Source organism: Pithys albifrons, chromosome Z (assembly GCF_047495875.1).
Source record: "Pithys albifrons albifrons isolate INPA30051 chromosome Z, PitAlb_v1, whole genome shotgun sequence".
Taxonomy (NCBI): Eukaryota; Metazoa; Chordata; class Aves; order Passeriformes; family Thamnophilidae; genus Pithys; species Pithys albifrons.
In genome coordinates this window covers 12,447,169-12,470,559 of record NC_092497.1, presented here as the reverse complement: position 1 = coordinate 12,470,559, position 23,391 = coordinate 12,447,169, and the positions used below count along the sequence as shown (strand labels likewise).

Here is a 23,391-nt window from a genome sequence, read left to right as displayed (position 1 = left end):
CCTCTAAGTAATTGACTATGTATTTCAACAAATAGAAATGGATTTCTGCACCTAACTTTAGGGAACTCTTTTGGAAAGGGCTGTCCATAATTTCTTATGTAGAATAATTTCTTTCTGTTTCACAGCCCCTTTGACTAGCTATGGGGATACTTGGGGCAGTTTTATTGATTAGTATGGATTGTCATTCTGCAGTTAAGGGAAAATGCATGCATAACATTTTAGAGAACTATAATTGGGAGCATTACAGTTTGATTCATTCAGGAGTTGGAACATGCACAAGGAGTACTGATTTCCTTCTACAAAACAGTCAGGAAAGGATTGGCTGTAGATGGAACTGGGTGCTCATTTAAGTGCATTGATAAGTGTAGTTGGGAATGGCTTGGAGAGGTTGCAACCATCCCCCGTCCCAGGGCAGGATGGCTGCCCAGGTTTCCTGTGTCTGTTGCAGTTACCTTCAGGCTCACAGCAAAGAGGATGTAGACACCATCACAAACAATACTTTGAAAACACAGAATGGAATCAAGCTATGTACAGCACACTGATTTGGAGCTATTGATAACAAACCCCACAAAACCTACCTTTCTAAGATAAGTAAATACTAGCTTCATTTCACAGAGAGGAAGCTCACTCTGCAATGTGAACTATGAATCCTGGCAGCATGATGATCCTCTCAAAACTTTTTTTTTGTTCACTCATCCATCAAATTCAAACACGTGAAAAGACTGAGAAACTTGGAAGGGGAACTGAACATTGTTTGTTAGGAAAGCCAATAGAAAAGAGCACCAACATTTTAACAGAACTGCATGGTTTGAAGATCTTTGTACCTCTGCCCTACTGGAGACTTAAAGACAATCTCATTAACACTAATTAGTAGCTGAAGGCACTAAATGAATAAACATGTATTTCCAATGAATTCATGGTAGCTGTCAAACAATGTTTGGGAAAGTCAAGATTTTACCTGACTGCAATGTTACATCATGAACCATGATTTTGTACTTCAAAAGTAGTAACAATAGTAAAACCTTTCATTTCTGTTCCATTCTGAAACCACAGAAGGGCCAAACAAACAAAAACCTGACTTCTTAATCTTGAAAAGTTTTAATATGCACTTTTATGCCAGTTTCACTTTATTTTCTCTAAAATTGCTCTCACATGTAAAACCATGGAGTGAACTCTGGAATTAACTAAGTAGCTGAGCCCAGCAGCAAGGCATACAGGGTAGGAAATGCACCAGGAATCAGAACAGCACACAGCCACATTCTATCCCTGCCTCAAATATGCAACTTTGGTTCCTATATAGGTGTGCTGAGTCTGTCCCAGGTATCTTTGCTATCTAACAGTGGTTTATGCTGTCACAGAAGTGGTATTTTAACAAACACATGCCGAATCTAGAAGTTTCCTGACAACTGACTCATATGCACATGCAAACGAGAAAATGGTGTTCAGATAGGAAGTTATCAAAAAACTTTGCTTTCCTGTTTACATAGCAGAGCCAACACTTAGAGCTTGAGAAGTTTATTATAGTATTAAATACTATTAAAATTTCTTACTAATATAAAAATTACCAACACCTCATGTGCACTGAACATCTGAAATTTTCTGTTCCAAGGTAAGAGTAGGCAGCAGATGAAACAGAGGATTCAACATCAGCTAACAACAGTTAACACACCAGCACTGGGGATTTATGGTGAGTTAAACAACCTTAAGTGGTTTGAACTGGTTATTTAGTTGGGCTCGAAAGTCTCAGAACAGAAATTCTGGAAAGAGAAACAGATTTGATATCTGATTTGCTATTGGTGGTTGAGGTCCATAAATGTTGCTTCCCCTGCCCAGAGGCAGTGGGACACTGTGGCAAGGGGGTGTCTTCCTGCAAAACTGCCATTTTGTCACAGACACCAGTGAGCAAAAATAGCTTTCAGCAGTCCACCCCTCCTCATCTATTATTAACAAATACTTGTAGGAGTAATGTTATTTTTATACAACCATTTGAAAATTGCTGCTTAGTTTAATTGCTACAAACAAGTATACTTGGACATGCAAGGACCAATTATTAATGTATGAACAGGAATACCTGTTACTAATTTCCCTCCCTTTTGTCAACACAGTAACAGGAATGTGGATAATGGATAATGCAAATTACTAAAAATATGTAGAAGTGATATGTACAAACCTAAAATTAATATTCCAATACCTAAATCAAGTATATGAATCACGGGTACATTGCCACATCTTTGGATCAGTGAATGACAAGCAAAGATTAAAAGAGTTACATTTTTATTTAAAAAAAGTTGTAAACCATCATTTCAGTGACTACATACAGTGATGGATTTGACAGCCCTGATAACAACGTCTGCCATGCAATTTGCTCTGAAAGCCTTTCATCTACTGTACAACCACAAAAATCTAGTGCCTTCAAATCAGCTGCAAGAATTTACTACATCTGAAGGGATAGTCTACAATAGCTACTTAAGATGACAAACTCCAGATGATTACCTCAATTAAAACTCAGGTCTTATACTGGGTTTCCCATCTCCAAAGCAATACAGAAATCCATACTACCATGTTTTGATCCATGTCTTCATTTATGATAGACTGTTTTGTTGTGTAAAAATAAACAAAGGTACTTCTGAAAAAAACATTGACCAAGGTAGATTTTTTTATTTACCCTAACGGAGCATGAGTGGTTCATATAGGTGTGGGTGCGACGTGACACTTTTGCCTGTGGTTTATGTGCTAGAACTGTTTTATCTAATGAGCCACTAGCATGCAGGCAACCTGCTGCTGGTTGTCTGTGTTGGGAATGAATGATTGTGGTCTGCACATTTCTCATAGCTCAGCACTCTACATTTAATTGCATAAGAGAAATCTTTGTCTTTTGAAGAAGTTTCACTTCTCACAGGTGAAAATGGAAAAATCTAATGCTTGGCAAGATGCACAGTCTTTCTCTTTCCCCTTCCCTCTTCCCTCGCCCCTTCTCCCTCCTCTTCCCTCCCCCTTCCCCTTTCCCCCTTCCCCCTTTTTCAACTTTTCCCCTTCCCCCTTTCCCCCCCTTCCCCCTTTTTCAACTTTCCCCCGTTTCAACTTTTCCCCTCCTCCCTCCCTTCTCTTTCCCTTCCCTTTCCCTTCCCTTTCCCTTGCCACCCCTGCCCCTTACCCTTCCCTTCCTGGCCCTGCCCCTTCCCCTTCCCTTTCCCCTTCTCCTTCCCTTTCCTTGTTGAAGAGAAGAAAAATCATAGCTTCCACTACAATGCCACCATGACATTTAAAATAACATGTTTAGCAGAAGAGGTTAACTGGATCTAACTTCATGTCCACTCATTCTCCACAGTCAGTTACAGACCCTCTGAAGAGGCAGAGAGATAATTGCTCCTCCTGACTACACAAAGGCAAGAATCCATGCAAAAAAATCGATATTATTGATTCTGCAAACCACACAAGACTTTGAAAATGAGGCTGAAGAGGTCCTCCAGCACTACACAAATCTGACAAACTCTCTTTGCCATCTTTTCAGATAGAAGGAAGAAAACTGACCTGATATGGATTTTCCCGATGATAGTTCATATGTTTAAAACATGAGTTAGTCAAGTAATGTAAATTATTATATCTGAGTCACTGCTGCTACAATTGCTGAGACAGTAATTTCATTTGTTTTGTCTATCTGAAAAGTTTCCAAAGCCCTATACTTTTAAATATGCAGAGATCTTTTACCCACAATAACGTATTAAGACCTAAATTAGGTCAGCTTATATTTGTGAGTGTGTTAGAAGTACAACCTACTCAAATCAAATGAGGTCAGCTTGCAGTGTCCTGCTTAGTGAAATGTGGCTCTAGAGCAGGAGTTGCAAACCCTGTCAAAACATTAAGTAGAAAGCCAGAGCACCTCAGGAGCACAACATCTCCTGTTCCAGGGCAGCACACCCACATTCGGCCCTTGTTAACGGAAGTGAGAAAATATCCCGCAACATGCCTTTCCTTAGCAGTGTAATTATGTATCTCCTCCTCCAATATCGTTTGCCTGTTTATTTCAATTGTATGTCTGGCTGAATATAATTGTATTTTCAGCCAGGATATTCCAGGAAATCCTGCAATATATTCTCTGTTTGCACAGAAAAAACCTCACAGTAATATGAAACTTGCACTTTTTTCCTCACTAATTTTACAAAAGAATTCCAGTCTCTCCAAGTGCTATTTTTTCATGTTCATGCATCTTTGGCTAAGGAGAAGCAATATGATAACATATATTGATATTTTCTTTTTAGTCATACAGATTGTGCCCTCACTAGACCCTTAAACATGCTCCTGTTTCCTTAGATCATCTGTGTTCATGCTGTCCTTACTTGGCACTTAATGTTATACTGTATGATCCTTTACTGATTACCGTCTCTCGAATAATACAATTCTACTAGAATAAGATTGATCTCTATCTTGCAGTTGCTGCTTAAATTCATTAATTCCCTGTGAAGACTTTTATACTGACATACAAGTCTTCATCTTAGAAACAGAGGGAAGTACTTTACTATAGAAACATGTGGCGCACCTTACATGAAGACAAAGTATTTAATGTGCAAAATATTTTATGCCTCTAATAGAAATTAACAAAACTTTAGCCAGTCATCTCCAAAACCTGCCTGGGCCCTGCACTGTGTATGCTACTGTCATTTGTGCTAACAGTCTTTTGAAGAGCTATTAACACAGCCAGCACCCTTTAAACATCCATGCAAGAAGGTTACCTTGAAAATATCTGGTAAAATATCTTAAAAATACTTCACAATGCCTGCCAAACAAATCTAATTCAACTTGATCTAATTTTTAGGTTTGCAAATCTTTATTATGTGAGACTGAATTTTCACTTCTAAAAGGAGAGCAGGTAAGTAGCTTTGTTCAGTACTGGTATCAACACTTACCTGCAGATTAAAAAGGACAAATGAATCGAGCAGACCTGAAAATGCAGTTTACAATGCCTGACTTCATTTAACAGTTTAGCCTGTTCAACTCTGAGAGTGCTTAGACCACTTATACGCATATATAAAACTAACATAGATGTGAGCTCAGTGTTCCATAGCTAAGTCTTCAAGAGCAATAATATGATAAAGATCAGCTGCAATACTCACCAGCAATGCATTAAACTGCATTTGTACATTAAATGTTTGCCTTCGTGTGTTCTGTAGTGAAGTGCTAAGAATAATGATCTCATAATACATTCCTGCATTTGTAAGCTGAAGAGTTGTATGTGTCAGCATCAAAAGTCTTCAAAGGGAATTAATGAAGTCAAGCTGCCACTGTAAGGTACTAAATCTGTCTTATTCTAATTATATTGTATTATTAGAAAGGTATTAGTAAAGGAATGTATGGTATATCATAAATAACCAAAATGGCACATTCTGCAAATTCCCCCAAGTCCAAGCAGAGCATAGCTGCTGTCAACAGGGTATGTAAAAGAAAACTGCACCCATATTCAGCAATAATATAGGCTCACTAATTTTTAAGGGTGTTTAAAACCTTTGTAATATATTTGTTTGTAATTGGCCTTTTCTACTTTAAAAACATATCTGAAAGCCTTGTTAGCAATTTATTGGGGAGATAGAAGATGGGAGAAGAATCATTAATACCTAATTTGTAGATAGACTTTAAATAAGTTCTGTAAAGTCTGACCAGATGCCTGGGATTCTTGATTCCAGAATGTGAACTCAGCAATGTAGAGAAAAGCCTATATAGGCATAGGGGGAGAGACACAAGAACTTAAGTTTCTCTGTAAGTGAAAAATTAAACAATTGGTCATTGTGTCTAGCTTTCAAAAGAAAGAAAGAAGGCTTTTCACCTTAGAACACAGCACATAACAAAAGCTCTGGACCATGGAGTTAGAATTCAACCTGAACAAAAGGGAAATATTTTCTGAAATGGGAGTGTTAAAATAAATCAGCGTATGATGTTCTGCATGCTCTTTCTCATAATCTTTTGGAATCATAAATGAACAGTTTTCTAAAAATTGTAATACTAGTCTTTTTGTTGAGAACTTCTGGACGAACTTTCTGGCAAACAAAGGCCAATCTCCAGATGTAAACTTGGTTTGGTTTGAAATCAGTATCAAACAGTCCACTGTCTTTAGTAGAGACAAAACTTCACTCTATGAATATAAATGCTCCAAAACAAACTCATGATAGGAAACAATCTTTGATTTTATCTGAGTACCAGCTTTTTTTTCTCTTTTTTGAGTTTGTCCTCATTTTGTTCCTTACCTTACCATTGTTTTTGTTGTTTGTATGTTCAGATGTGGGTAGTGGTAGAGAAGAGGAAACCTGTTTCTTACTTCTAATTCATCCGTTTCTGAGAAGCCACCTTAGCCCTTCCTTTGCTCAGTTTTGGATCTTTTAAGGAGTCTTGCATTTTAACTGTTTGGGTTTGCAACTGAGCATGAGAAGAACGAAGTAACAGAGATATTTTTCTTCTTTTCTTTAGAAAGAAGGTTGAAGAAATATCAATTCAAACTAGGATAGTTTGCCTGGGGCAAAGATGAAGCTGTGCTGATTGCTGAGTAGCCTGGGTAATTCAGATAATCAGAGGTGAAAATATGCCATGGGCTAAGCTTCAGAGGCTCATCAAATTCAACCAATTTTAAAGGAAGTGGTGGGGGAGAAAAAAAAGCCAAAAAGGCTGAGATACTGACAATGTACTTCTTTTAAAATCAAAGCTAATTGTTGCTAAAAGTGTTAACCAGAAAACCTGAAGAGGTTAATATCAATCTCTAAAAATTAAGAAAATAAGCTTCTATGGATTCTTTGAGATCTTTTAGAATGGAAGCTGAAAGCTTCTATTTCCTGCTCCATTTACCAGTGGCAGAACAGAAAAAAGGCATTTTTCAGAAAACTGTATTTTGTCTCCTAAAAATGTATGCATGCTGCAGAAAGATTACCCATCTCTGTTTGATTTAGCAAGATTCTACAGTGTCTGAAGTAGCTAATTACTTGCACCCAGCTTTGATACCTCCATTTTGATACTTCCATATTGTATTTCACTTTGGCTCCATCATAGGCTCAATTCTCTTCAACATCTTAATAAACTACCTGGATGCAGGACTCGAAGGGATACTAAGTAATTTTACAGACTATATTAAATTGGGACAAAGTGCTGACTCCCTCCAGGAAAGAGAGGCCCTTCAGGGAGACCTTGACAAATTAGAGAGATGGGCAGTTACCAACCATATGAAGTGTTACAAGGGCAAGTGCCGGATTCTACACTCGGGATGGGGCACCCCTGGCTGTGTGTGTAGACTGGGGAATGAGAGACTGGAGAGCAGCCCCATGGAAAGGGACCTGGGGGTCCTGATGGATGGCAAGTTGGACATGAGTCAGCAGTGCCCTGGCAGTCAGGAGGGTCAACCCTGTCCTGGGGGGCACCAGGCACAGCATCACCAGCCGGGGGAGGGAGGGGATTGTCCTGCTCTGCTCTGCACTGGGGCAGCCTCACCTCAAGTACTGGGTGCAGTTTGGGGCTCCACAATATAAAAAAGACATTAAGCCATTACAGAGTGTGCAAAGAAGGGCAATGAGAATGGTGAAGGGCCTTGAGGGGAAGCCATATGAGGAGCAGCTGAGAAGAAAGTGAGGGGAGACCTCACTGTAGTTACAACTTGCTCATGAGGGGAATTGGAGGGGCAGGCACTGATCTCTGCTCTGTGGAAACCAGTGACAGAACCCAAGGGAACAGCCTGAAGTTGTGCCAGCAGATGTTTAGGTTCGATATTACAAAATGGTTCTTCACCCAGAGGGTGGCTGGCAGGCTCCCCAGGGCAGTGGTCACAGCATGAGTCTGACAGAGTTCCAGAAGTATTTGAACAATGCTCTCAGGCACATGGTGTGACTCTTGGGGTATCCTGTGCAGGAATAGCAGTTGGATCCTGATGATCCTGTGGGTCGCTTCTAATTCAGGATATTCTATGATTCCATGATTCTAGGAGACATGTCTTTACTGTAGAATCCTAATCACAACCTTCCTTCCTCCCTTTTAGGTTTCTCTGAGAAAAACTGTGAATGATATGTCCAGTTTAAAAAAATCTCAGGTTTCATTGTGTCACTATTAATCATTATGAAGTTGAAAAGGAAACATGATGCTAAATCAATTGCAACATATACTATCTGAACATCAGCTGTCATGGTACCGCAAAGTTTTGTTCTATGTTTAATCTAGGCTTGAGTATACTGAACCTGGAATTCCAAGAGATTTCAGAACACAGAGTTTCTAAAATACTGACAATATTGATTTGATTGTTGTAGGTGCTGTTATTTTCATTAACAACTAAAAATGCCCAATGAAAATTCCACACTGACATAATTAAATATTATTTATTATTATTTATGTAGATGTTGAAACATTTCCATAGGACCAACTAAAACAAGACCTTCTCCTAAACCTACTTTATGGTAGTTCTAATATATGTGAAGTTCTATGGTGGATCAGATTATGAGTTGAACAGGTATCATGCTCTACATTAAAAAAAAATCATCTTGAGCAAAGAATGGTATTTGCTGAAAAAGCTGCAATTAATAGTTAAGCAGGAAGTAATTTAACTTATTGAGGTAAAAATCTACTTCTCTCTGTAACTAGATTAGAAAAGCTTTAGTTTTCTCTATGTATATATGTATTTATATATGTGTACATACATATATGCATATGTATTGTATACATGTATAAATGGATATAAACACACATATACACACACATATATATATATATACACACACATGTATTGAAAACAAAGATGAACTGCTCTCATAAGAAAAGACAGGAAAACCCAAAGGTTTTGCCTAATTTGAACTATGAACTATGCGTGGGGACATTCTTTGTTCCTGACAGGTACTGCTGGTAGGTTTTAATGAACAGGTATGGCATTCACAGAGCAAAGTAAGTACAACTCTTTCTCAAAATACAGGCAACCACGTGGCAAGGTCATGAGACAGAAGTTTCTCGAGCCTTATCTACCAAGTCAAAGCTCTGCTGTTCTGAACTGTAAGGATGCCCAAAACATTACTGCTGAAGCCACAACATTGAGAAGTGTCAAACGTAAAGTCTTGAGTGTAAATGGTAAGTCCTGAATAGAAATGCCAATGTCTTTCTGGTATTGGGAGGGCCAGAACTGGACACACACTGTAAACATCTGCTTTTAGCTGTGTTCCTGTTAATACATGCCATGATTGCTCTTCGCTGACAGGGCACACTGTTGGCTCAAGTTCATTTTGTTGTCCACCAACATCCCCTTTTCAGCACAGCTGCTCCCCAGCTGGAAATCCCCCAGCACTTATCACTGAGAGAGGTTTACCCCTTCCAAAGGGGCAGCCTCTTGCACCTTGTTCCTGGAATTGGCAGGGATGTCCTATGATAAGAAGTTGAACTGCAGAATTTTCATTACATATAATACTTAAAAATACACAGAAAATATTTCATTTCCCACTGTCAAAACATCTGGTAAGAGTGAGAATTAAATGCAATTGCTTTTCTACTTACAAATAAACATATTTGTTACAGAATCTGCTAGAGGTAATAAAAGCAGTATCAACACAGGTAATTTTGACTGACAATATTAGATCTTTGGAATTTTTCTGATTGATGTTGCTTTAATTTCATAACTAGAACACTGCAAAGAAGTTTGTGTAGTGTTTGATTTTCAGATTGTATCTATCATTCTGTGTTTCTTTCAATGATTTGGTGTCTTCACACACTAAGAAAATTCAGCAGAATTAAAGGGTTTTAACAAAACAGCTGGCTTCACTTATGGAGAATACAGAAAGAAACCATGTCTGAATCTCATGCTTAGTGGAAATTTTGAGGTAAGGACCACAGAGCAGATTGAGGAACTGTTCTTGCTATTATGGCAACAATGTGACATCACACAGCTGCATTTTAAAGCAAAAAAACCTGAAGTCAAGCCAAAACAAACCAGTCTTTAAACGTGTTCTGGTTGCTTGCAAAATTTTGCATCCCTCTGTACCATGCTCTTCTTCCTCTGAGGAGTGAGCCTGGAAGGATTCTACTTATGTAAAAGAATGGGTCCTGAAGGAGACTAATACAGAGCCTGAATTCTCTACAGAATGAAATGTTGAGATTGATTTATGCAGAGAGATTTTATACAAGTTAATAAAAGTGTAGAAAATATCCTAATTCAGCAGAACCTTTTGGTTCATTGGGTTTTTTGAAAGATGATTTTTGCAAGGATGGAATACAAGTAATTTTAATTATCATAAGAACATTGATAATGTAAGCTTCCTTGCATCTTTTCTAAAGTAGACTATACAAGCATTTTCTATGCAGCATACACAAGAATACCTGAAATAAGTGAAGGAGTAAATAGAACATTAAAAGCAGGCTGTGAAAACAGGATCAAGCACATTGCATACAATTAACTGAAAACAAAACTAATATTTTAGGTTTAGTTTTTAATTATGTATCCTAATATCAGATGTGCAGTTATTTATTCTTTCAGTTCACTTCATCATCTGGATCTACAAGAATTAAATATCTTGATTTTACAACTCTGTGAAGAAGAAATAGGCAGGTTTAGTTAGTTGCTTCAACAGTTAATCTACTCCCTATTAAAAATCTGCTTGTTATTTTCAGCCTAATGAATCTATCAGGATACCAGAATGAAGATGCCTTACATGGATTCTTGTAAAAATGCTATCTGAAACTTTACGAAGTTCTCTTTTGATGAAGTAAGAAGACCAAGTTTCCTTGAATTTTCTTTTACAAAATGTGATTTCCCATCATTCTTGATATTATTCTCTGAACACTTTCCAGTTTCCAACTTCCTGCCTGAAGTGTAGATATGAAAACTGAACAAAATATGACAGAAACTCTACTGCCAAATCTGAATGCAAATCTACTCAGCATTCTCTCTTCATAAAAACAAGAACCTCTTTCATGTCTGGGTACCAGCACTTGGCTGGGAACTCCAAGTCTCTTGAATAACTATTGTGATACTCAGGTATACTCAAGTAGTAACTGTCAACAACAATAAGTTGCTATTATCAGGCCATAAATACTTTGCTTTTTAAATCATACCCTTCTTTTTTCCATACAGGAGTATGTGAACACTGCATAAGGTTTGAAACTTCATGCTATCACCTTCACTGTTTATTACTTGACACTGCTCCACAATCTGCACTTAATTTCAAATTTTATCAGTAATGATTTTATGTCCCATTCTAGGCCACAGGTAAAATACATAAGCAGTGTATGCCAAAGGAGTAATACTTGAAAAATCTTACCTAAATAGAAATCGATGATTTCCAGCAGCTGAAGTTCCCTCTTCCCTCATTCAGGTTTAGGGACTGTAGGCAAGCCTTTCTGAAAATATTTTTATTTATGCATCTATTTATATATATAATTTATAATATCCTTTTTATTTTCACATGGAAATCTCCAGCATGCAGGCAGAATCTAACACTAATGAAAGCTGGCTTTTAATAAGAAACTAAATATGGATCAAAAGCAACAATTTAAAGATTATGAAACATGCAAAAGGCAGAGAGCTGCATTGCAATTCTTTCCTATCCACATCATATTTTCATATGAGAAGTAAAATGCCAGTCTTGTAAGAATATATCTATCTATATATCTATATCTATATATCTATATATAAAATGTTTCCAAAATGTTGGAGATGAAACTTTGACCAAGTCGTACATATTATGTGAAGAAATTTTTCTGGTAACAAAGCAGATTAATTTGTTGTCACAAGAAAAATGAGGATGTTGAGGTTTGAGCATGGTTTGTGGGGGCACAACAAAGTTACATCTGTTTCTGTGCCAGTGTGGTTAGACAAAATAGGTAGAGTTAAGAGACACAACACTATTTGCCTGAAGTGATAATCTCACTGGGTTCTATTCTGAGATTCGTATATCACATATAAATGTTTTGATCTCCTACCTCTAGACTACTAACTTTCAAAACGTGACTGTCTTTAATCAACAAAGAAATAAACCTTCCATTGTTGACATCATATTCTAAAAATCTGACAAAATATTTATTACTAGATAGATTTATTTATCTGGTCTGTTATTCACTGTGTAGCCAAAACTATGTCAGTTTATCTTTTTTGTTTGTATGCTACTATTGCTTTTTTGGTAATTTTTTTATATCTCAAGAAGGCAAACTAGAAACCTCACAAGAAACAGCAGCAACTGTTGTGCAAGTACTATGCTATCATACTCATTTGGCTAAAAAGTAACAAAGGTACATTAAAAATGTAAAAATATTCTGTGCAGATACCATTATCAACAGACAGCAGTCCCAACAAAGGGAAAGGTTTGTGGTTCCCTATGAGTTATCTTTGAATGCTTTACTGAATCAAACCAGGGAAAGGAACTTTTAAATATTTTGTACAATTTTTACCAGGGTAATGCTGAATCCAGAGAAAAATATACTTCAGAATGAAGGAGCAGTGTTCTGATATGAGTAGGCCTCTTGGAATTATTTACTTATTAGTTACATTTCTAGGCTAGTAAGACAAGGTAGAATGCTCAGTGTTTGCTACAATCTTGGGCAGCTGACAGACTACAAATTAGATGCTATACTGAGTTCAGATAATCACAGTTACCTGCTTCCTACATTTAGTCTTCAGAAAACTTGAAACTGGAGATCAGAAGAATGAATACTGCTGAAAACTGAAGATTTATTAGATATCTCAATTTTTAATTCCAGAGGAATTAACTATGAGGAGTGTTCTGAAATGTATGTCACCATGTTCCATGAAAGAATAGTTCCTATCACCTTATAGTTAGCCATCACCAGGCACAAGAGAATTGAAAAACTGAATAAAACTACACTGAAAAACAAACATCCCATTAACAGAAAAATTTATTTGAAATCTATTCCAGAACAACTTCCAAAAAAACCAGTAAGAGTCACACGTGATATAGAAATACAAACAACCACTTCAACCATAAATAAGGAGGGCATTTGACCATTTGCTTAGTCTGCCACAGAGGGCAACATCCTCTAGGTGTCATGGTGTGCCATAGAGAGTTTTAGACAAATACCCATCACATGAAAATCTGCAATATGTGTCTGGAGTATATGATGCTCTTGAATACAGCATGTGAACACAAAAAGGATTCTTGGTCAGTTACTGGTAGGAGTTGTGTGGAATCCCTACAATTCTACCTACGACTGATGTGATGTACAAAATGAGCAGAGGAACCACAAACGGCGCACTGCTTGTCCTGCTGCTGAATGTCTCAGTGCCTTATGTCGGGAGGGGAGGTGACTGGGGAGCAGCATCCCGTGCCACCAACACCTTTGGCCTCTGCCTGGTGCTGGAGTGGAGAAAGAGCCTGCAGAGTTTTACTAGGTGGTAGCCCAGGTGAGATGTAATGGAAGGTTAGAAATATAAAGGTTGCACAGCAAAGAGTCAACATCTCCACTGTCAACAGGCATTCCATTTTCATGTCCTTTTGGTAGTTTAACCTGATTTTAGAGAAAGCAGTGTTTTCATTTATTTATTAGCTACAAATTGCAACATGTTTTAAAGCATTAATTGATTACAACATATAATTCATTAAATAATTAATAAACTATATACATAACAAAAAGTGAAGATACCTTAGTGCATTTAGAAGAATTCTAAACCAACTTTCTTACACCAACTTTCAATGACGACACTATCAACTCTATTTATGTTTAGAAACTGGTTTAATTTTATTTAGAATTATCATCAGACTACTTGATATGAGCAAACCATAAATTTTCCTGTTGGTGGTTTTTAAATTTAAAGTAACAGAAAATGTGTAATTGCAATGGGAGTTTGCTCTTGCAACAACAAAACAAAAAAAAAACTATTCTTGTGAAGGAGATGACTGGAGATGTAAGACACATTTCTTACAAACTTAAAAAAAAAGATTTCTTAGTGTTCATGAATAACAGTTTCTCATACAGTTATGTTTTTACTTCCTCCCCCCCACCCCCCTCCCTCCCCCAATCAGTCGAATGTGCTTGTTTGGATCATTGGAGAAAGATTTTAATGTCCTATGAAAAAGAAAAAAGAAATGTTAAGAGATCATTCCATGTTGTAGCCTGATCTGCCTTAAAACTTGTAATAATAACACCTGTCTGTCCATAGGGTGAGCTTTTTAACTACTGACTACAAGATTGTGATGAAAAACTAACTTCAGTGGAGGCAAGTTACATGTTCCCCTGGTTACAGAAATTGTCTTCCAAAAGGTCTCTAAAACCAAAGCTATCATTCAGCTTAAGTACTAATATGACTGAGATGGTGTTTTCATATGATTCACAGAACTTAACTGCCTTTGGTGGCTTTAGAAATCTGCAATGGCTAAAATGCAATTCTTAAAGTAAAGAGAAATATTAAATAATCAGCTTAAACTTACCTGCAAAGAGAGAGGTACTAACACTGTTGTTTAAACCAGTAAATGTTATTTAGGACATAAAAAAGACAAACACTCCAGTAAAGTTTCTTTTTTTTATATATGTCATATTTCAGGCTGAACTTAAACAGTGATCCCAGGAAATGGATATAAAAGAAAATAAGTAACTAACACGTGAAATAATACATACCCTCATACCTGTACATACCCATCTTGTGGTCAGTTCTTTATAACATATTGTTCGTTTTGTTAACTTTCAATAATTTTGTATTAGCACAATCTGCTCTATTTCCAATTTCAGCAATACTATCCACTGAGTTAGCAGGATGAACAAGGAATTTTTGGTTTAAAAAAATAACATGCTGAATGTTCAGTACAGAGATAAATAGTAATTTAACATCTTACCATTTTCTGATATTGTCAGTAAGCATGTTTTTTCCTTTAGGAGAATGATTAACAATCAGAATTTTTGTAAAATAACTTAGTTTAAATTCAAATATACAGTCCAATATATATATTTTTTGCATTTTTTTTGCGATACAGCCTTTTTTCAAAACCAGAAACTGCCTGTATGTAATGATGCCTCACAAAATTGCAAAATGTCAGTAGCATTTCAATGAATACATAAGAACCATGTCAAGAAAATTTTACCAGTCCTTTGACTCAGAAGGCAGCACTAACATTTATCTTTGACTCTAAGAAATATTTCAATATTAGAAGGTCTTTTTCAGCACATTGAGTTGAAAAAAGGAGTTTCAATTCCAGTTCAACAACTGTAAATGCTAGCAAATGTCATTTTAATATTGTCAAAACACTATATAGTACTCCAACACATTTACTTTGTATTTCATGAAGCAAACTTACTGTTTCAGTTACATGAATATATATTTTTTAATATTTCTGAATGTAAGAAACAATATTGTTCATGTACATTTCATTTTCTAAGACTGTTTTTGGGATAAAATATGTGATAAAAAGAAGCATAACATAGATCTCTTTTTTAAAGGAGTTATTTAAACACTGAGTTGAATTTTCCTTTTCTTGCACACTGGGACATTTAAAACACCACATGAAAAAAGTTTTTGAAGTGTCACAGGTATTACAAGTACAGCCTATGCCTAGACAGTGATTCAGCAGTGCTTCTTTCTGTCAAAGCATTGACTATGAACAATCTGGTCCAGGTCAAAAGTTGTAGTGAACATAATCTGGATGAACAGATTATTTGTTAAGTGATATGTAGAGTTCTGAATGTTTGTTGAGTCATGCAATATCAAATGGCTGCTATGGGTATAAACAGGTTTTGTAATAATTCTTTAACATATTAATAAATATTTTTGAGAAAGATATGTTAACTATACATTAATAGAAATCCTCTTTCAGTGGAATTCCTATTTGAATAAGTATCTGAGTTATGTTACTGAAATGATTAACAGAACCAATAACAGCTGTAAACAATTAATTTAGAAGGAACCAGCATAATGCAAGGGCCTTTGTTAAATGTATTTGAAACATGGATGCACAGAAAGACAATGTGATATCCCTACCTTCAAAGCCAGGGCTTTTTAAAAAGGACTATTCAGGATTTGAAAGTAGAATAAAAAAAGTAACATAATTTATCCAATATATTAGATTTTTGATGTCAATAAACTGGATGCTAATTATCAAACTATCTTGTTATCCTCAGTAATTATAAGAATGTTTTCCAGTCAAATTAACAGATAACTGCCTTAAGCATTAGGAATTACAGAAGTAGAATATATCCCAGACTCTTTAAATTTATCAGAATCAAAACGCAGAGTTAGTGAAATTTATTTCTACATCTGTGGCAGCCTCAGAAGAGATGGCAAAATCTGTTACCATAAGTAATATGAGGCCTGAAGAAGATCCCTTAATTGACCAAACTGAACAGACAAACCCATGCAGTGGAAAAGGCAGAATTGCTTGTTTCTTTCTTCTGAATCAGTTGGTCTAATAAAAATATTCTCTCATTTATTATTAGTGGTATTTAAAGAAAATTCAAATTTAATTTGGAATGTGATGAAGGGTATTCATAAACACACATGTATAGGTGTCATCAAGTCTCAAGTAATAAATGTTATGTGATAAGCAGAAAAAAGATGTGTTGATAATAGTGAGCCACTTGAAAGCTCTAGTCAGGAACAGAAAGATTTGTGATCAGGACAGGAAAGACCAGATCAGAGAGTAATAAAGTTTCCAAGTTTATTCTTTATTGACATTTGTACTAAGACTGACAGAAAAGTCATCATCATGTAGGATGTTGACAGCCCACTGGTACTTGAACTAAGAAAACAAAATCCATTCAAAAGACCAGAATGTAACACACCTCAAAATAATACTTTTATGAGAGATAGTATTGGTTAAAATCAAACAGGTCACCATGATCCAAAGGATTCAGGTGTCCTAACTCATATTAAAAGTATGTAAGATAGATATTCCATTTATAGCTTTCAGCAAAACATTTTATTTTCTGATGTTTTTGACTGCATTAGTAGAATCACCTTAACTTTAGAAACCACACCCTAACCTGCTAAATTTATCTTGTAAATTATCTCAAAATAACAGCACTGTGCTTAAACTTCATTTTTAGAGACATCTATCAAGACAATTTCTGAAAAAATAATTGTCAAAAATATTGTTTACTTAATTAAGCAATGTCTCAGAAAGAAGAAAGTTCACCTGTTCCCCAAATGTGGAATTGACAGAATTGAACTGAAAACTCTTGCTGGAGTTCCTATGTTTTAGACCAGAATTGTAATGTAATTACAACAATGGCCCCTGGGTCCTATGCCTGTTTGCTGGTGAATATAACAGGTCTTTTTGTAAATCTGAGTAGGACCTTGTGGTCTTAACTCTTCACCAGTTAGTCAGACTTTGAAAGTAAGACTGTGAAGTGTTGATTTCATGCATAAAACAGCAGTCTGTATATAACAGTACAGTCAAGGAATAAAATGATCTGGATTTATGTATAAAACCATAGAGTACTATATTTGAAATACAGTCAGTATCTCAAGACTATTTCAAGGGGAAATTTTAAATATTGAAAACGAGAACGGTAGCTATGCATCACCTAACTGTTGAATAACTGCCGAATAAGAGGAAAAATGTATTATTTAAGTTCAATTATACCTATATATAAACTAGATGTCGAAACTCCTTTGGGCTAGAACTTGTGCTCTGGAACCCTCACTTTCTGCGAAGATTCATATGCACTCTCATACACCTTTTCTCACAGAGTGACAATTTTTATAACTGAACTGCTCTGAATATATCCTATCAGCCAGAAACAACATAGGTGACCAGTGATAGCTAATAAATTTTAAATGTGTACTACGGTCTACTCCTTAAGCTGTATAACATAGTTTCTCCTAAAAGTTGTAAATAGAGATTAGAAATATTAACAAAGAATAGATGTTGTGCTTTATATTTTCAGCTCTTGATTAGTGTGAAAAGTTGGGGTTTTTTTAACAAAGCCCCCCTCAGTGTAATTAACTGAGCGATAGATACAGCTTTACTCACTTTACACCTTAGTTCAGTTACTTTAGGTTGCATCACATTTGGTCTACATAAAGAGGTTGCATTATGTTCAATGTTCCAAAGTCGGTGAGGTGTTTGTGTACAGAACAGTTTTTGAGATGAAACACATACAGACTACTAGTTTAAGAAATGCTTTGGTCTACAAGAAATTCAGTGAGGACGGCAAAAAAGTCTAATTAGAAAATGCAATACTAATTAAATAAAAAGGGTCAGGAAGAAATAATGGGGAAGAGAAGGGAGGAATGACCTAACATTCTGTGGTGTCTCTCTTCCCAAACTGGCTGAGATATCAACGTAGGCAATTATAATCTTCTATTGTGCTGTCTTTGTCTTAACGTTTTCCTTTTCTATCCCTTCCTATTGTAACAAATGAATTTTTAACCCTCACTTTGACTGAGTAAATATATTATTTATTCTTATGCCTTATCTTTTACTAACAATGTTTATGGGTGATCCAGTAAATGCTGGACACTTCACCTTCTACAAGTGATGAATACAACTAAGAAATAGCAAGTTACTCCTGAAGTATCATTTAACTTACTCAGATTTTGTGGGACACTATTTGCCCCTGGTGATGATCATGTCAAACTCATGAAGATTGTTTATATTTGATCTCTGGGCATGCAAATTCAAGCATCCTTTCACCTTGTCTCACACTATTTGCTTATCCTGTATATCACGAATTTTTATCATAGTTTTATACATTAAATAGGGGTATACTCTGTCCTGAACTTGCCTTATGTCCAGGTGTTTTAATGAATGTTTAAGCATAGGTGCAGGTAACAGGGAAGCTCAAGAGAATGGCAGGGAAGAACACCTGGACCTGTATTATCTCTGTATGCCCTCTACAGCCTGGTTGGACCTATCACATATCCTATAGTGTCTTGCAGTATGATCTCCTTCGGAAGATAACACAACCAGTCTCCTTCCTATGGGTGAGGAGAAAGTCAAGGCAGTAGAAAACCTGTAGGCAGCTAAAGGCCAGCTAGACATGTACAAAAAATAGGTCAGAAAGCAGCATAGTCTTTCATGGATGGAATTTTCATGGAAAACAAACCAAACTATTTAACCTACAGCTGTATAGCTGTTCTATATTCCAAAGTGGTGGCAGTATCTACATTAATTACATTTACATTTCTGGGATAATGCAAATTTAAATATGTATGCTTACAAAGTTCTTGGTCCCAGAAAGCAATACTTACAGGAAGTCTGTATCCTTGATACGTGTTGATCAAGTCTTTCATGAAAGGGTGGCACAAAAGGAGTTCAACTGGAATAGGTGTCAGATCTTCACTACCTAATTCTTTGTATATTTTGATGAAATGCTTTAAAAAATAATTAGTGGTCAATTTATTGTTTAAAAATTGGTGAAAAAGCATGGATTACAGCAGATATTTATATAACATATAATGCAAGCTACAAAACCCTCTTGGAATCAATCTGCCTACCTTATCACAGCTGCCTGCCTTCTCCAGATTGCTGTATCTGTGAATATCTTGATCTTTACTTCCTCCAGTAGGAAACACTTGGAGTAGAGTTGCCACTGAAATTATTCCTTCACCTGTGTAATCCAAGACTTCTTTATCATTTTCTATTAAAGCCTTCTCATTTGATGATACGTCGGAGTATGGAGAATCCTAAGAAAATTAAACAAAGGTATAATACTTGGGGATAAATAGTCTGTAAGTAGATCACCTGTTTCAGTTAAACATAAATTAAGGATCAGTGTATTAGACTTCCAAACTTCAGTTGTTATAAAAAAAAATCATCAACTCACACAAAATTATCTACTGTACTCTAAGATAGAGGAATAGATCTTAAGAGTTCAAAAATATCCATAATGAAATTCAATAAAATGCTTTTTCCAGGAATGTGGCCAAAATTCTACAGAAAAATTATTACTTCTCAGAGCAACAAAACATAAAAATATTTAATAGCTGTAAGTTACAATACCAATAACTTTGTGTTTCTATAAGGAGTAAACTTGGTGATTGTGGATGTTCACATGGAAAAAACAGTATGAATTTTCTAGTCCAAATCAAGGAGTCACTACAACAACTTTATTTTGGCCAACAGCTGACATAGACTCAGCAGCTCACCACAGAAAAAGATGAGATTTTCTGTTTTGTGCAGAAAACCTAGAATTTTATTTAAACAGTAATAAGGTAACTTTGTGGTGATATTAGAGCTGGCCAACGAGAAAAAACAAAACAAAACAAAACAAATGCTGTAGAGATTTGGGAGCACAAAGACAAGAAAGGCCGTCACATGGGTGAAAAATGACTTGACAAGATTATGACACCATGAAGACTAACTGCTAACAACAACAGGAGATTGCATTTAATTAAACAAACCATTTCTTTCCTCACTGAGAGGGAGACATTGCTGACACTTGTGCTACGTACCTTAGGCCTTAATACATGTAATTTTGAACACAGAAGGTGCAGTCATTTATAGTCTTTTTAACACACAGCACTTGAGACTACACAAATATCAGCACTGAAGTTTTTTTATCTCCCACTGCATCATTTACATTTAGCTTTCAGACCAATAACATTACTAAGACTTAGAAGTTAAGCATTTTGAGTGAGGGGGTCTTTGCTATGAAGTTAGCAAAAGTAAAAAAAGTCTCAAGAATATGTTTGTTTGAGATTTTCTTACTAACAACATGCAAGATTCAGATGTATTTCTGCAGGCAGCTACCAATGAGAAGTCATTAAAATTATTGGCACAGAACAAGAAAAATAGAAGAGAGAAATCTGGTGCAGGTGTATAAATGCCTACTTACAAACCAGCTACCTAAGGTATATAACAAAACTTCTTAAAGATGAGTTGGATAGCTCTTTATATTTCACCGATGAATATTTCACTGAAAATATTTACTAAATTTTCAGTACTTGTAGTGAGAACTGGTATATTTAGATCACATATAAATACCCACAGGGAAACAAAGATTTAGGTTCTTAATTTGGGTCTCCAAACCACTTTGGATGTCATCATGGTTCTCTATATCTGATGGAGCTTGGCTGAAACATGACACGTCATCAATGCACAATTTACTTTTTGCCCCCTTGTGTTTGTGGAATAACCTGCATGAAATGCTGAGTCTACCTAAAGCCAATGGAAAAAACTAATTCACTTCAGCGGAATGGGGATTCTTTTCCTCTCTTTTGTCTGTATTCCACATTATTGTTAAAGTGCACAAAGATGGAACACAAGGCATAAGAAGACAGAAAATATTAAAATTATGTTCTGCCAGTCCTGTGATTCTGAGCACCAACTTACAACAAACTATTAAGTCAAAGAGAATCCACACAAGCAAAATTTATTTAACATTTAATTCTTAGATATTCTGAGGTTTCTAAGGAATTAGGCACACAAACTGTTCATGTAATAGACTGTGCATCAGACATAGCACAGATTCACAGAGCTAATGCCTTGATTGGGAAACTAGGCACAAGGAAATTCTCGGGTTAAATGGGATATAACTCCTTCTGCTCAAAGATACGTTGTTAATTGTAGGCTGAAGGCAAATGTTCATCTTCACCGGTGGCTCAGAACCTTAAGAAGTTGTTGACACTTGGGTGGTAATGTCAGCGCAGTTACATCTTACAAAACCTCAAACCAAACAGGTGAAACCAAGCAGAAAATGTTAAAGAGGAGAATAGGTTGGGCAGCTTTATGTCCAGTGAGATCAGAGTTAGAACCTTCCACTGAAATGTGGGAAACTAAGTTCAGGTCCATGGTATCTAATTGAGAGCATTGTGCTCTCCGTCTTCCTATGAAATGTGAAAAGGAAACTCTTATTCAGTCTCTCCAATGTACAACAACTCTGCTGTGCCAAATAAAACACAGAGAAGTAAAAATGTTTTGTCATTTGAAGTGATGCTATTATGCTTATGTGCATGATTACACCGTGTAGTAAAATAATGACCTTTCTGTGCTGTTTCTAGAGATCTTAACTGTACTTTAAGTATTGGGCAAATGCTGCCATCACTGTGGTTGTGACAGGGCAATGAAACATTGTATTATCTGGAACAGCAAGGTGTGTACAGATACATAATTTATGTCTCAAAAAATTACTTACACTTCAATAACAAGTAACTGATGCATGCAGTGCACTAATTGCAGTTTTCACAAAAAAAACCCCATTTTCCAGAAATATCAAAAATGTTCAAAAAACCAGTTTCATTTGATGTGACAATACATTCATCATAGATGCAAAAATAATTTTAAAATTACTATGTATGAAACTAATTATTATCAATCCTTCTGGTTTACTGGTAAAACTAAACACTTGAAAATAACAAAAAAGGTGTATCTACTTCTAAATACCCCAAGAAAACACAGTGGAAAATAAAGTAAGACCAGCAATAATATCAGGTTTTGCATCTACAGGTCACAATGCTGTAAGTCACATTACAGTCTAATTCCTGCAGAGTGATAGCTGGTCTTAAGATTAGGCCAAAGAACTACATCCATTTGTATGTACAAGGAGCAGTCACCAGTAAACATCTTAGACTTCCATTATTATTTGGCAAGAAAATTTCCACCCTTTTGGAAGAATATTTCTAAGTATTATTGCCAAAGTCAGTGAAACTATTTGCAGAGTTCACATGAAGTCAGTGAGACTACTTGTAAGGACTGGAGCTACCCAGAATAAGCAAATACACAGAAATATAGCAAATGTATAATTTTAAAACACTACTACTGTTCTCTAGCAATTGACTGTAATAACTTTACCTCACATGGATGAGAAGTTTCCTTCTTTCTGTGAATGTATGTTCCAGTAGCAACACTAAGTGCTCTGTATACACCTTCAACTGGATCACAGTGGGAGGCTAAATAAAGCAGCATCTCAGTATAGTTGAGCAGAGCAGGATCTTTTCTGGTATCAGCAAATAAACTGAAGAAAAACTATAAAAGGACAAAAATATGCAACCTAATTTATATGAGTGGATTTAATGGAATATCAGTCATGGACTGTAGAGAAAAGGATGAAATACAGTAATTATTGCTAATAAGAGACACTATATATAAAAACATGTTTATGCTGTGTAAATCCAGATAAATCCTAAGTGTGTTTAAGAAACAGAAACAGAAATCAAATTTCATAGATCATGAAGAAATTAATAAATCTTGTATCATGACAAACATGTTGAAAGAATTTTCTGTATTCAGATCGTACTATTAACTCTCTCTTTCATGGAAACATTTATGAGCTTAGATGCAGGGATCATTTGCCTCCTATTCTTTACAAGGATGGTTACTGTGTAGCAGAATTAATGTCATTCAGTGAAGAACACAAATAATTAATTCTGAGTAGACCCTGAGTTAGAATACTGTAGAGTTCTTAGATTCATTTCTAAATTATTCTGAAGCACCACCTGACCTCAAAAAACACTGAAACATTGTTGCACTTGTGAAAATAAAAGAGACACAAGAAATTTTTGAATGAGAC

General features: G+C 35.9%; 1 protein-coding gene across 1 annotated transcript in view; it reads right to left on the bottom strand.

Moving 5' to 3' along the window:
* Positions 1 to 16,583: 16,583 nt before the first annotated feature.
* Positions 16,584 to 23,391, bottom strand: part of SPEF2 (sperm flagellar 2) — a 70,759-nt gene continuing 63,951 nt past the window's right edge. Inside the window, exons 29-31 of the mRNA XM_071580724.1 lie at positions 22,674 to 22,847; positions 19,405 to 19,567; positions 16,584 to 19,284 (exon numbers count right to left, since the gene is read on the bottom strand). Coding sequence (XP_071436825.1) covers positions 19,001 to 19,284; positions 19,405 to 19,567; positions 22,674 to 22,847 — 621 coding nt within the window. The 3' untranslated portion in view covers positions 16,584 to 19,000. The remainder of the gene's footprint in view (positions 19,285 to 19,404; positions 19,568 to 22,673; positions 22,848 to 23,391) is intronic.